We start from the raw sequence: 13,382 nt of genomic DNA, 5'->3' as shown, positions 1-13,382 counted from the left end.
ATATGAGTTAGGAGGTAGCGCTACTAGCAATGCAGAGTGGCTTACTACCAGGATCACCATTCAGAGCGTATATGGGGTGTAAGAGCCTCAAGACACTTGCTGAAGCGCTAGATAAAGCGCACGAGTTCATCAAAGCAGACGAGACTGACAGAGCAATGCTAGGTAGGAAAGCACCCGGTGACTAAGTTAAGCGGGCAGAGGTCACCCGGGCAGAGAACACACCTAGGGCGGACCAGCCGAGCAGGGCTGAGCGAAGTCCCAGAGAAGAGGACAGGGTAGTAGGACTGAGAAGGTCAGATCCAAAGAGGGCCAAAGCCTGGGAGGTTCGACCAATGTACCCCACTAACCCATTCCAGGTCTCATATATTCAGCGTAAATAAAGCTGATGATAAGTGGCAGAGACCCCCGAGGATGGTTAATAAGAACCGTGATGCCAGCAAGTGGCGTGACTTCCATAGGGACCATGGCCACACCATTGAGGAATGCACACACTTGAAGGATAACATAGAAGATTTATTCAGGAGAGGGTACTTGAATCATTTTAAGCAGCGCGATGACCCTCCCAGAAGGAGGGATGAGGATAGAACAGGTTGCGCTCACCGCAGAGGAGGTCATAAGGGTCCAGCCGAGGACAGAGAAAGAGATGGCATGCAAGAGGGCAGGGTGTATGTGATCAGCGGGGGTCCAGTGCATGGGGGAACAGTTAACAGAGCATGGGCTGACCTGCGTGCAATGATACACCAGATAAACGACAATGATAAGCGTAGGTGGCCACCTCTTCCCCCGCAACCACGAGCCACGTTTGACGAGTATGACCAGAAGGGCATAATTTACCCTCATGATGACCCGCTGGTAGTGACAATGAGAATTGCAAACTGGAAAGTGGATAGGATATTGATAGATGGAGGCAGCTCAGCCAACATCATATACATCAGCGCGTTCAACGAGCTGAAGTTGGATAGGAAGGATCTGAAGAGGGTGAGTTACAAAGTCACCGGGTTTAATGGATCAGGGCTTACCCAGGAAGGCATAATTGAGCTCTCATTCCGAGTAGGTGAGAGATCAAGAACGCGTGATGTTCGAGCAGAGTTCCTTGTGATAAACTCTCCCTCACCCTACATTGTGATCATGGGAAGAACGCTCATCCACAAGATAGGCGGGGTGGTATCCACCTATCACCTTGCCATGGCCTACACAACTAATGAGGGACGGTCAGCAAAGCTCATGGGAAGTAAGAAGATAGCTCAACAATGTTACATAACTGCCCTAAAGCAGCCCGCAAAAACTAGAAAGGCGCCTGGTTCCGAGAGAAGGCCCATTGAGAAGGCTGAGAGGAAGTCGAGGAAAAGGAAGCGTTAAGAATATCACAAGGAAAAGGATAAACAGATGTTAGCAATGGAAAACTTCGAGCCTGCAAAAGAGGAGATGGCTAGACCACTTCCCAGTAGGGAGCATGTCACAGTCGAACTCATAGAAGGTGACCCCTTGAGGACGGTGAAAATTGGAAAAGACATTGATCCAGGAGTAGGGGTACACCTCATAGAGCTGCTGAGGAAGAACAAGGATATTTTCACATTTTTCGTAGATGAGATGCCCGGAATTGACCCTGCAGTCATGGTACACAGGCTGAATGTGAAGGAGGATATTAAGCCAGTTAGGCAGAAAAAGCGAAGCTTCTCCACAGAGAATAATCAAGCAATCTAGGAGGAGGTAGAAAAACTCTTGGAGGCAGGATTCATTGGACCTTCTGACTACCCAGAGTGGTTAGCCAACGTAGTCATTGTGAAGAAAGCAAATGGCCAGTGGAGAATGTGTGTTGATTTCACAGATCTCAATAAGGCATGCCCAAAAGACTGTTACCCGCTGCCGCGGATAGATCAGCTAGTAGACTTAACCAGCGGGCAGGCCCTGCTAAGCTTCATGGACGCCTTCTCAGGATACCATCAGATCAGCCTACATGAACCAGACCGGCAAAAAACCGCATTCATCACCGAAGGGGGAGTGTATAATTACATAGCTATGCCCTTCAGGCTAAAGAATGTTGGGGCAAGCTTTCATATTGCAATGGATAGAGTGTTCCTTCACCAGAAGGGTAGAAATGTTGAAGTACACTTTGACGACACAATTGTTTAGAGCGTCACGCAGGCAGGGCATATCATGGACCTAGAGGAAACATTTGCCACCCTGAACAAGTATAAAATCAAACTCAACCCAAAGAAATGTGTCTTTAGAGTGAGCTCGGGAAAGTTCTTGGGTTTTCTGATCAGCGAGAGAGGGATAGACGCCAATCCAGAAGAGGTCGAAGCAGTCCTCAGCCTGCCTCAGCCTAAGTGCATCAAGGATATCATGCGGTTGATGGGCAGGATGGCGGCGCTGACCAGGTTCATCAACAAGTTAGCGGATAAGGCTTTGCCATTCTATCAGCTATTTAAAGGGAACAGAGAATTTAAGTGGGGAGCTAAAGAAAAAGAAGCCTTTGAGGGTATTAAGGAGCATCTAACTAAGCTTCCAACAATGATCAGCTCGGAGCTGAGGGAAAAGCTACAGCTATACATCTCTGTGTCAATACAGACAATCGCAGCCATTCTGCTGGTGGAAAGACAAAACCAACAACGGCCAATATACTTCGTGAGCCATGCGCTGACTGAGGCAGAACAAAGGTACCCATTGGTAGAGAAGCTGGCCTTTGCAGTAGTCACAACAGCAAGGAAACTAAAACCATATTTTGATGCACATGTAATAGAAATCCTCACAAACCACCCACTAGAGAAAGCATTACAAAAAAAGGATGCATCAGGCAGACTCCTAAAGTGGGCGATTGAACTTTCTAAGTACGAATTCGAGGTCAAACCTAGGGCAGCCATTAAGGCACAAGACTTAGCGGACTTCATAGTGGAAGCCTCCTATGAAGAGAAAGAAGATGATATTGGGGTTTGGAAGGTGGAAGTAGAAGGGTCCTCTGCCCAAACGGGGAGTGGAGTAGGAGTCATAATGAAGTCTCCAGAAGGAAACATATTCGAGTATGCCATAAATTTTAAGTTTAAAGCATCAAAAAAGGAAGCGGAGTACGAAGCGGCGCTGGCAGGCCTGCGTATGAGCCTCACAGCTGGAGCCCGCAAAGTACACCTGCAAACTGATTCTCACCTCATTGCCAGCCAACTGCATGGAGCGTACGAGATTAGGGAAGCCGCCATGCTGAAATATGTAACCAAGGTAAAGGAGTTGGCAGCCCAGCTAGTCCTCTTCCAGATAGACTTGGTTCCCAGAGCAGGAAACTCTTAGGCTGACGCTTTATCTAAGTTAGCCAGTTCCACATTACAGAGCCTCGCAAGGACAGTGATGGTTGAAGTCCTAGAGGAAAGCAGCATTACTGAAAAGTAGCAGATAAAATGCATTGAAAGGAAGAGAGCCTTGTTCTCAGACATCCTGGCGTACAAAGTTCACGGTTCACTGCCCGATGATGAAGTGCAGGCTAAGAAGGTGAAGAAGGACGCCAACTGGTATGTGGTGATAAATGGGGAACTCAACAAAAAAGGCTTCTCAAAGCCACTACTGAGGTGTATCCCAGAGTGAGAGCAGGAGGGCATTATGGAAGAAGCCCACTTAGGAATATGCTCTAACCACATTAGTGGAAAGGCATTGGGAGTAGAAGTCCTAAGAAGGGGGGCATATTGGCAACCTATATGTGAAAAAATGCGACAAGTGTCAAAAGTATTCACTAGTCATAAACCAGCCAGCAAATGATCTAACTCCAATCCTCTCTCGTTTGCTCAGTAGGGAATGGACATATTGGGACCATTCACCACTGGGTCAGCAGGCAAGAAGTATCTCATTGTGGCAATAGATTACTTTACAAAGTGGATAGAAGCTGAACCCACTAAATACATAAAGGAAGCCCAAGTCAGGACATACATATGGAAAAACATCATCACAAGATTCGGTGTGCCATAGTGCATAGTCTTCGATCATGGATGTCAATTCGACTGTGACACCATAAAGGACTACCTGGGGGACATGGGCACTAAGTATGCAAGTGCCTCAGTCTGCAACCCGCAGAGCAATAGCCAAGCAAAAGCAGCAAACAAGCTGATCCTAACAGCCTTGCAGAAGAAGCTAGAGGAATACAAAGGCCTATGGGCAGACCTAGTCCCAGAAGTCTTGTGGGAAAACAGGACTACTAAGAAGGAGGCCACTGGTAAAAGCCCCTTTACGCTGGCGTACGGGGCTAACGCAGTTGTCCTAGTGGAAGTGCAAATCCCCAGCCTGAGGATACAACACTATGAGCAACAAGGAAACGAAAAGCGCATGCTAGAAGAGCTAGATTTCCTGCCAGAAGTAAGGCTAAAAGCAGCTCTCAAGCTGGCAACCCAGAAGATCAGGATTTCAAAAGCTTTTAACAAGAGGGTCAAGCATAGAGAGATCTTGCCCAGAGACTTAGTCCTTAGAAGGACAGAAACAGTGGGAAGAGGAAATCAACATGGAAAGCTGTCAGCAAACTGGGAAGGCCATTTCATCATTGACGAGCAGGTTGGACCAGGAGCATTCCTCCTTGTAGATCAAGAAGGTCAGGCCTTAAGAAACAGTTTCAATGCTGATGTGTTAAAGAAGTATTTTGTTTAAATATCCTGAAAAAACAAATATAGTTGTTTCAAGTTCGATAAACTTTTATTCAGTCCATGTTATGTTAATTAAGGCAGTTGAGCCATTTTTGTTAAATGAAATACAAGCCTCTACGTGAGGAGTATGTTGCGTAAATTTTTTTAATATGTTATGCCCAAGCATCATATGCTAACATGCAGAAGTCAAACAAGAATAATAATAAAGTGTTAGAGGCAAGAAGCACTCTAACACAAAGTGGCAATGTAAAAGCATCCCTCCCTAAAACCTCACTTCACCTGCTTAAAGCAAAACAGGGCACCACCTCGGGGACGCGTGAGGGGGAAGCCTGACGTTCAGCTTGAGAAGGAGAGAAAAGGGGAAAAGAAAAAGATGAGCTATGTGGGCAACACTAAGGCTCTCTTAGTCCCACTTAGCCCATCTCTTTGAGGGGGAGAGGAAAGGAGGAGACAACCATACAACAAGCCCTTACGAAAAGTAAGTAGGCACAAAATGACAAGTCGCGGCATAAACAAGCTGAACGACATAAATAAGTCACAGCAAAACAAGCTGAATGACATCTCACAAAATGACAAGTCGCAGCATAAACAAGCTGAACAACACAAATAAGTCACACCAAAACAAGCTGAATGACATAAAAGGAGTAGACAAAAAAGTTGAGCGACACAAATAAGTCTCAACAAGGGCAGACTAAATAACGCGCAATCGAATAAACTAATTAGCGCGCAGGCAAACCTCTGATCAGAGCTAAATAGAGTGCACAATACATAAGCACTTAAAGCGAATAGAGCAGGAAGAATAAAATTCGCCAAAGCACAGCAGAGAACAAAGAAGTAGAAAAGCGCTAAGCAACCAAATCAAGAAGACAGGGAGGCCCAACCTACGAGGCTTCACCAAATGTAATAAAGATGCAGCCATGGTAAAAGATCTGGATACTACTAAGAAATGCTTAGTTCCAGGCAAACGTGCAAACAATGAAATAAATAATAGGCAAAAAGCAGAAGAAGACTACAAAGTGCATACAATATAAAGCTGAACCCCTGCCCCCCAAGGCAGAGTAAACATCCAGCAGGTCAGTTACAGTATAGATAAAGCTGAGCCCTCGTCCACCAGGACAAGGAAACACTCAGCAAGTAAAGTGAGGAGAGCACAAATTTAAGTTAGGCTCGGCAGACCCAGCAACAAAAGACAAAGTATTCTGAAAATACACAAGGAAACATAATCTTTGGCGGCTATACACTCCAAAGATAGTAACAAAAACTACCTAGTTACAACAGATCTGGGTGAAGGAAACTCATAGGAACCACTAGAGTAAGAAGGTGACAGCCGCCATAACCTTTATTGATCATCAGTCAAGGACTCCACTCCAATAGCCGCAACAACGTCAGGCCAGAGAGGAACCTCCAAGTTCAGCACAGCTTGGTTGGGAATCTTGCAGCCAGCAGCACGGGGATGATCAGCAGGGAGGTCAAACAAGCTAGCCTCGCCTATAGCTTCAACCTTAGCCCAGAAAGCGTTGAAGAAAGCCTGTTGCTCCTCACCTTCACCATACAAACTGCTAACGCACTGAGCCGCAGCTTCCCATCCACCATCATGGCGATCAGCCAATAGCTTAGCAAAAGCAGGGGAGAGCGCAAAAGATTTGAGTGCCTCTTTCCTAGAAACTTCCAGCTCAGCAGTATGCGCAGTTCGCAGACCCTGGCCTGAGAGGTCCCCAACTGCTCTTCGCAGCTCTTCAACTTGGTCTGAGTTAGCTGAAATTCTCCCAACTGGAGCTGCAGGGCGTCCGCCCTCTCCCTCATTGGAGTCACCTCATTGGCCTTAGCATCCATCTCAGCTTGAGCTCGTTGAACCTCAAAATTCTTTTGAGAAAGAGTTATGCCTTGATTCTGATACTCCTTCTCCACTAACAGCAGAGCGTTGGACAAATCTCCCACGGATATAACAAGCTGCAAGAAAAGCAGAGGAAAGGAGGAGTGAGCCAAAGAAAAAGTTAACAAAAAATAAAAATAAAACAAGACAGTAGCAACAAAATAAGAAGAGAAGAATAGAAAGGCTAAAATGAAAAAGAGAAAGACCCAAAGCAGAAACTAACCTTCAGCAGGTCATGGCAGGCCGTAGCAGCAGGGAGGCTGACTGAGCTATGCGTAGAATCCGCAGGAAGACGAACCCCTTTAGTCAAGCGGTACCCCAAGGTACCACTTTTCTGAGGGTCGTCCACAAACAAAGACTCGTCAGCCCTCACATTCGTCAGGGGCCGAAAAGGAGCATTGTCAGCTCTAGTAGGGCAGAGTATTAGGCGGAGATGAACATCAATAAGAACCTCGGCAAACTCAATAGCCCCAATAGGGCGAAAAATCCCTCCAGCAGAAAGCGAGGTCGCAGACAGAGGGTTCTCAAAGGCATCACTCAAGAATTGGTGAACACAGCGGTTAAGTTCACTGGAGTTCTGAGTGTCTCCCCCATCAGCATTCCCACCCGGAAGCCCAGTGTTGGCAGATGTAGATGCAAGAGGGTCTGGACCAGGAGAAGTGCGAGCCTTTTTCGCTTCGGGCTCATCTCTAGCAGGGGCAGAGGACATTAAATCATCCTCCAAGTCGATAACTGGACGATCCTGCTGGTGAGAACCCCCTGCCCGGGAGAGCCCATCCCTTGAAGCACTTCGAAGCCACCCTCTCAGCCCATAGGGACGCGGCGGAATTCTAGGAAGCTCCATGAAAGTCTCGTTAGGGAGCTGAAAATCAGTGGCTGCAACAAAAGGAACAGCAGTATCCTTCGCAGCGGTAACATCATCAACAGAAGAAGGAAATAGCAGAACATGCTCAGTAGAGGAAACGGGTTTTTCACCCGCAGCAGTGGTCTCAACCCCCTAAGAGGGAAACTGGAGAACACTGTCAGCAAAATCATCGGCAGTAGCCTTTGGTTCATCAGAAGCTTGATCACGTTGTCTTTTGGCAGCAGAAGTCTAAGGTGCCACCCGACAGGAAGCCGCGACAGACTGCTTCTCAGGAGAAGCAGTAGGCGCCACAAACGCCTCAGATTCTGAAGCCACCTTTCAAGGGGCAGGCCGAGTCTAACACCTACTCCCAACAGTAGAGGACGAAGGCTCAGGCTCAGCGCGGCTGGACCCAGCGTGCTCACCAGTAGCCGTTGTGCCAACGACAGCCCGTAGCTCAACAGGAGCCAGACGCACTTCACCCTTCAGAGAGCCCGCAAAAATCTCCAGCGTATCAAAAAGCTGAGGAGGATTCTCAGGAATAGCAATCAAAGGGTCCTTCCAATTATCAGCCAGCCCAAGCATTTGTTTGTCCAACTTGTCATAGCTTGAAAAGAAAAACTGCAGAAAAATCAAATAAGGCAAAGAGACAAAAACAAAGCAAAAAAGATAAAGAAAAGAAGAAAGGAAGAGGAGACGAGGAAGAAAAAGAAAGGGTAGAAAGCAGAAAAACTTACCAGACTCATGCGTACGGCACAAACGCATTGCATAAAGCTGCTCGTTGCCCACAATATAGATAGAGTTGAGCAGCCAGACCTTAGGGAATTTAGAGTCACCAGTCCCCGCTTCCTGTAGAGCCTCAAAAGCTTCTGTCTCACTGGCAGGCTCAGAGGGGGAGAATGTGACCTCATCCATGTTGGTACGGATCTCTCTGAAGTTGCGTGGGGCAGCAAAGTTAGAAGGCCCCTTCACCCAGAAAAATTTCCCACTCTAGTCCCTGAAACGACCAAGTTTTGGGTAGGACAAGACCCTACTCTCCTTAGGAGCACCATAGTACCACCCCGACTCAGTCCCAGAAGCAGATCTCTTCAGGCTCATAAGAGACTTAAACAAGTGTAGGGACTCAGGATACCTTCGAAATCTTAAAAACCACAGTAAGCAGATCAAGGTGTAAAGGGAAGCAGGATGCACCAAGGATATACAAATATTGAAGGCGCGAAGCAACTTCTTTAGGGTGGGGTTCAGGTGAAACCTCAAACCCAAATCCAGCTGCGGAGCAAACATAGCAATATGACCTGCAGGAGGAGCTGATAACTTCACACCATCAGCAGGGAGAACCAGCTCGTAACCCTCCCCAAAACCATAGAATTTCTGCCCAACAGCAGCCAGATCCAGCCTCTCAGCATCCTTACGCCAGCTGGAATCCAACACATAGTTCTTGGGCCCATAGCACTTGTCATCCAAGAAAAATTCAGTTTTTCCCTCCTTTACGGGCTCCACAACGTAAGTGGGTTGACAATCATAATAGGAGCGGTCACCGGGAGACTCAATCATCCTGCTTGATTGAATAGCTGGGGAAGGAGACGGTGATGGGGTCTCAGTATTTCCACCTCGCACTACATAATGATCAAATCGATGCATGTCAGCCATGTCATCAAGCCAGGCAAAACTGTTTAAAGGCTGAACATGGGGAATAGGGCTAACAAGAGACACGTCAGGGGGATTAGCCTTGACATCGTCAGCTAACATTTTATGGCGCATTGCGCGCAGCCTCAAACGGGTAAGATGGGATAAAGGAATCCCATCCAGCGTGAGCACTCGCTCGCAATAGGTATCAAAGAAATCAGGACGGGATCTGCGCTGGAAAAGGCGAAAAGCACTACCCTCAGCGGGACGACTACTGCCCGACCCGACTATTGCCCGACCCAGACGTAGCAGTACCCATCCCGCTCACAGCGGGGGGAAATTCAAGAGGCATAACAGTTTGTATAGGGGTAGGAGAAGAGGAAGGAGAAATAGTAGAAGTCTGCGCATGGCGCTCACCTGAAAGAGAGGATCGGGAAGAGGAATCCGATCCTGTGGCAGTTTGAGGCTCGCTCATGTTCTGACTGTCAGAAGCGTCAGACATTATGAAATCTACAAGGAAATATAGGCCCACAAAGAGAAGAAAAAGCAATGGGGCACCAGAAAATCGAAGGATCAATTTAGGAACAATGAAGGAATAAGAAGAAAAAATCAAGAATGCAATTACAACAACAACAAGGAGAAGAAATTAGATACCGACAATTAAGAGGAATCAAAAGGCGCAATCTTGTGAAGAAAAAGAAAAAGGAAGCAAAACTTGGCAAATACAAACAACAAAAGGTAAAAAGTAAGTACCTTAAAGGGAAAAAGTTGTAGAAGCAACAGAGTACAACAACAATGGCGAACACAAGAGCCCGAGCAAGACGAAAGTTCGAATCTGCAATTAAGAAGAACAAAGGAGAAACAAATCAGTAAAGGAACAAGAATTAAGGAGGGAAAAACAAATAAAGTGGAAACTAAGGCAAAAACAAAGATGGAGAAGCAAGAACTTATCGCAACAATGGAGGAACACGAACATTTAAAAGAGGAAAAGCAAAGAGCGAAAATTTTGAAATGACAGAGTAATGAAAGAGGGAAGATGAAAAAGTGAGAGGAGTAAAAGAAATAAGTGAAAAGGGGGGGACAGTGAAATTAATACGAAGTAAATGGGAAGTTAGATAAAAGGCAAAGCCAAACCGCCATGTCACTTCAGTAAAATCAAACTGACAGCCCTAAAAAAAAAGAGCACTTCAACAGGAGTGATCGAAAATCCTCTCTGCAAGATCGTCATTTCTCAGACTTCAGCGGGAGTGATCGAAAATCCTCTCCGCAAGATCGTCATTTCTCATACTTTAGCGGGAGTGATCGAAAATCCTCTCTACAAGATCGTCATTTCTCAGACTTCAGCAGGAATGATCGAAAATTCTCTCTACAAGTCCGTCATTTCTTAGACTTCACTGGGAGTGATCGAAATTCCTCTCCGCGAGCTTGTCATTCCTCAAGACCGGAGCCATCGTCACCGTACAAATTATATGACAACACAGTCAACAATAACGGAACCTGACCTCTCAAGTCTCCAGACCGCATCAACACCCTAGAGACTTGAGGGGCTAGGAGTGTGTAGGTTAATTTAGCCGAACGACCCGTTGAGCCATGGCCGATAAGGCTACACGCTTAGAACAGCTGGCATGAAAAGAACTTCACGCCATCTCTTGAGGGGCTAGTTGTAGGGGATAGCTCCTGCTGAGCTACTCCTTCCAGCTGGGCTCAGTTAAGAAGAATGTACCTCCAGGCAAAGAGTCGGCATGAGTGACCTCATACCACCTCTTGAGGGCTAGTTGTATAGGATAGCTCCCGCTGAACTATCGCCCAGCTCCCAAGGTGCGCACTCACTGCCGAGAAAGCAATTAAAGGAGGGCTCACCAGCCCGTTAGAGTCAGCCCGCAGGGCTGACCAGGCTGAGCTCTCCACGAATGAGATGATACGCCTATAAATAGAGGGTAAAGTACAACGGAAAAGAGGTTAGACAGTCAAGTAACTATACTTTCCACATCTTTCTAAGTACACTTTCTCTCTCTAAAACACTCTCTAACTTAAGCTTTGGAGCGGGGTTCCTCAAGCCATCCACGAGGGCAGTTTACGTGTGCTACCTTGTGTAGGTAGTTGACGGGACCCAGCTCACCCAGCAGAACCCTTTGATCCACACCTGGAACACCAGCAACGAAACACAAAGTATTCTGAGATGACACAAGGAAACATAATATGTTGCGGATATACACCCCAAAGATAGTAACAAAAACTACCTAGTTACAACAGATCTGGGTGAAGGAAACTTAGCGGAACCACTAGAGTAAGAAGGTGAAAGCCGCCATAACCTTTATTGATCACCAATCATGGACAACACTCCAAAAGTCGCAGCAACGTCAGGGCAGAGAGGAACTTTCAAGTTTAGCATAGCTTGGTTAGGAATCTTGCAGCCAGCAACACGGGGGTGATCAGCAGGGAGATCAAACAAACCAGCCTCGCCTGCAGCCTCAACCTTAGCCCAGAAAGCGTTGAAGCGAGCCTGCTACTCCTCACCTGAAAGGAATGGTGTCCTTCGAACAAGTGTATTATTCTGATAGCGGGTTCAGAATTATTAGAAAGCTAATATATTCAGTAAGGTCAAGTGATCGGAATGTCTGGGTGGAGGCCGCTTCCGATCAGTAATATTAATATAATTAATATTAAAGCTTAATCTTGACTGAACCTTTCGGGTCACACCCAAGCAAAATATACAAACCGACTCGACGAATTAATTCGGAAGAAATTAATTCGTCGCCCGAGTGTTAAATATTTAGACGTCGGTAATTCGAGCTTGGTGCGTCGAAACCGATCGTCGGAAGTCGAGTAAAAAATAATAAAAAGACGAGACGCGCAAAATAATAATAAATCGACCATATTCCCGAAATACCCCTAGCATCGGAGTGCCCCGAGCATCCAATTGCTAGGGGTAAAAATGTCCAAGCATAGGTGGCTAGCAAGCGCACCAAGTCGAGCCTAGCATGGCTGGCTAGGTGCGTGCTAGCGCACCGTGCGAGCAGCAGCAGCTAGTAGCCGCGTGCACGTGGTGCGTGCAGCAACTAGCTGCCGCAAGCTAGGCGTGCTAGCAGCGCACGCAATAGCAGCCACGCTCAACAGCAGGCCCGCACCAAGTGCGTGGCTTGCGCGCACAGCAGCAGCCCGCATCTTGGTGCGGGGCTAGGATCGGGCTGGGCTCGTGGCTGGGCCATAGGGTCGGCCACTATGGGGAAGCATGAGGAATATGGGAGCAAGTGGATAAGGACATGTAGCATAAGGAGAGTATTGAGTGGGGAGCAAGTATGGTCCCCTACTCTCCATGTGGTCCTCACCAACCCATTTCACATGGTAATGCCACTTGTAGATTTATTATTAGTTTGCAATTTTAATTTAATTTAGCTTTAAATTAATTTGTGGAATTTCATGATCCCACATTGAATGGATAGAAATTCCCACTCATACTTTCCTCTATAAATACCAACCTTGGGATTTGGAGTAAATTGCTTGAGTGGGAGTTAGAAAGAGCATTCCATATTTGGAAAAACTCTTAAACTCCATTAACACTTAAGTTTTGGTCGGACCTTGCTAACTCCAAGGTAGCGGACCTAAAAAGTCGTGTTCGTCCTTTGTGGGTGGATACCGTTGGAGGCACGGCATTTGCGGTGCTCAAGGCTTTCAAGTAAGAGCCCGTTTTGAGAGGGCGAAGCTCGCTTCAAGGGTATGATTCGTTCTTCCTTCTCTTGTGCTTATTTATTTATGCTTTATGGTTTTATTAATTACGAGTGGTTCCTTGTGTCGGGGTTGTTTCCGCGGTGAATCGGACTCACCAAATCCCAACATCACCTTCACCATACAAGCTGCTAACGCACCGAGCAGCAGCCTCCCATCCACCATCATGGCGATCAGCCAATAGCTTAGCAAAAGCAGGGGAGAGCGCAAAAGATTTGAGTGCCTCTTTTCTGGCAGCTTCCAGCTCGGTTATGTGTCCAGCTCGCAGATCTGCAATCTCTGCCTCCAGCATTTTCACCATGGCCTAAGATGTCCCCTACTGCTCTTCGCAGCTCTTCAACTTGGTCTGAGTGAGCTGAAATTCTCCCAACTAGAGTTGCAGGGCGTCCGCCCTCTCCCTCAGAGGAGTCACCTCATTAGCCATAGCATTCCTCTCAGCCTGAGCCTGCTGGACCTCCAAGTTCTTCTGAGAAAGAATAATGCCCTTATTCTGATACTCCTTCTCCACTCACAGTAGAGCATTGGATAAATCTCCCACAAACATAACAAGCTGCAAGAAAGGAAGAGGGAAGGAGGAGTGTGCCAAAGAAAAAGTTAACTAAAAATAAAAGTAAAACGAGACAGTAACGACATAGCAAGTAGAGAAGAAAAGAAAAGCTAAAACGAAAATGAGAAAGACCAAAAGCAGAAACTAACC

The 13,382-nt window shown here is 46.8% G+C and overlaps 2 protein-coding genes across 2 annotated transcripts; both read left to right on the top strand.

Moving 5' to 3' along the window:
* Window positions 1-411: 411 nt before the first annotated feature.
* Window positions 412-1,359, top strand: LOC145636988 (uncharacterized). Its single transcript, XM_081688513.1, has 2 exons — window positions 412-763; window positions 857-1,359. Exons 1-2 carry the CDS (start codon window positions 412-414, stop codon window positions 1,357-1,359), a joined length of 855 nt encoding a protein of 284 aa, XP_081544639.1.
* Window positions 1,360-4,014: 2,655 nt separating this feature from the next.
* On the top strand, window positions 4,015-4,738 carry LOC145636987 (uncharacterized). The gene is made up of 2 exons (XM_081688512.1): window positions 4,015-4,564; window positions 4,674-4,738. Exons 1-2 carry the CDS (start codon window positions 4,015-4,017, stop codon window positions 4,736-4,738), a joined length of 615 nt encoding a protein of 204 aa, XP_081544638.1.
* The last annotated feature ends 8,644 nt before the right edge of the window (window positions 4,739-13,382 follow it).

Source organism: Chenopodium album, chromosome 6, assembly GCF_948465745.1.
Source record: "Chenopodium album chromosome 6, dcCheAlbu1.1, whole genome shotgun sequence".
Lineage (NCBI taxonomy): Eukaryota > Viridiplantae > Streptophyta > Magnoliopsida > Caryophyllales > Amaranthaceae > Chenopodium > Chenopodium album.
The sequence above is the reverse complement of the archived record's forward strand: the minus strand, read 5'-3'. Positions and strand labels throughout refer to the sequence as shown.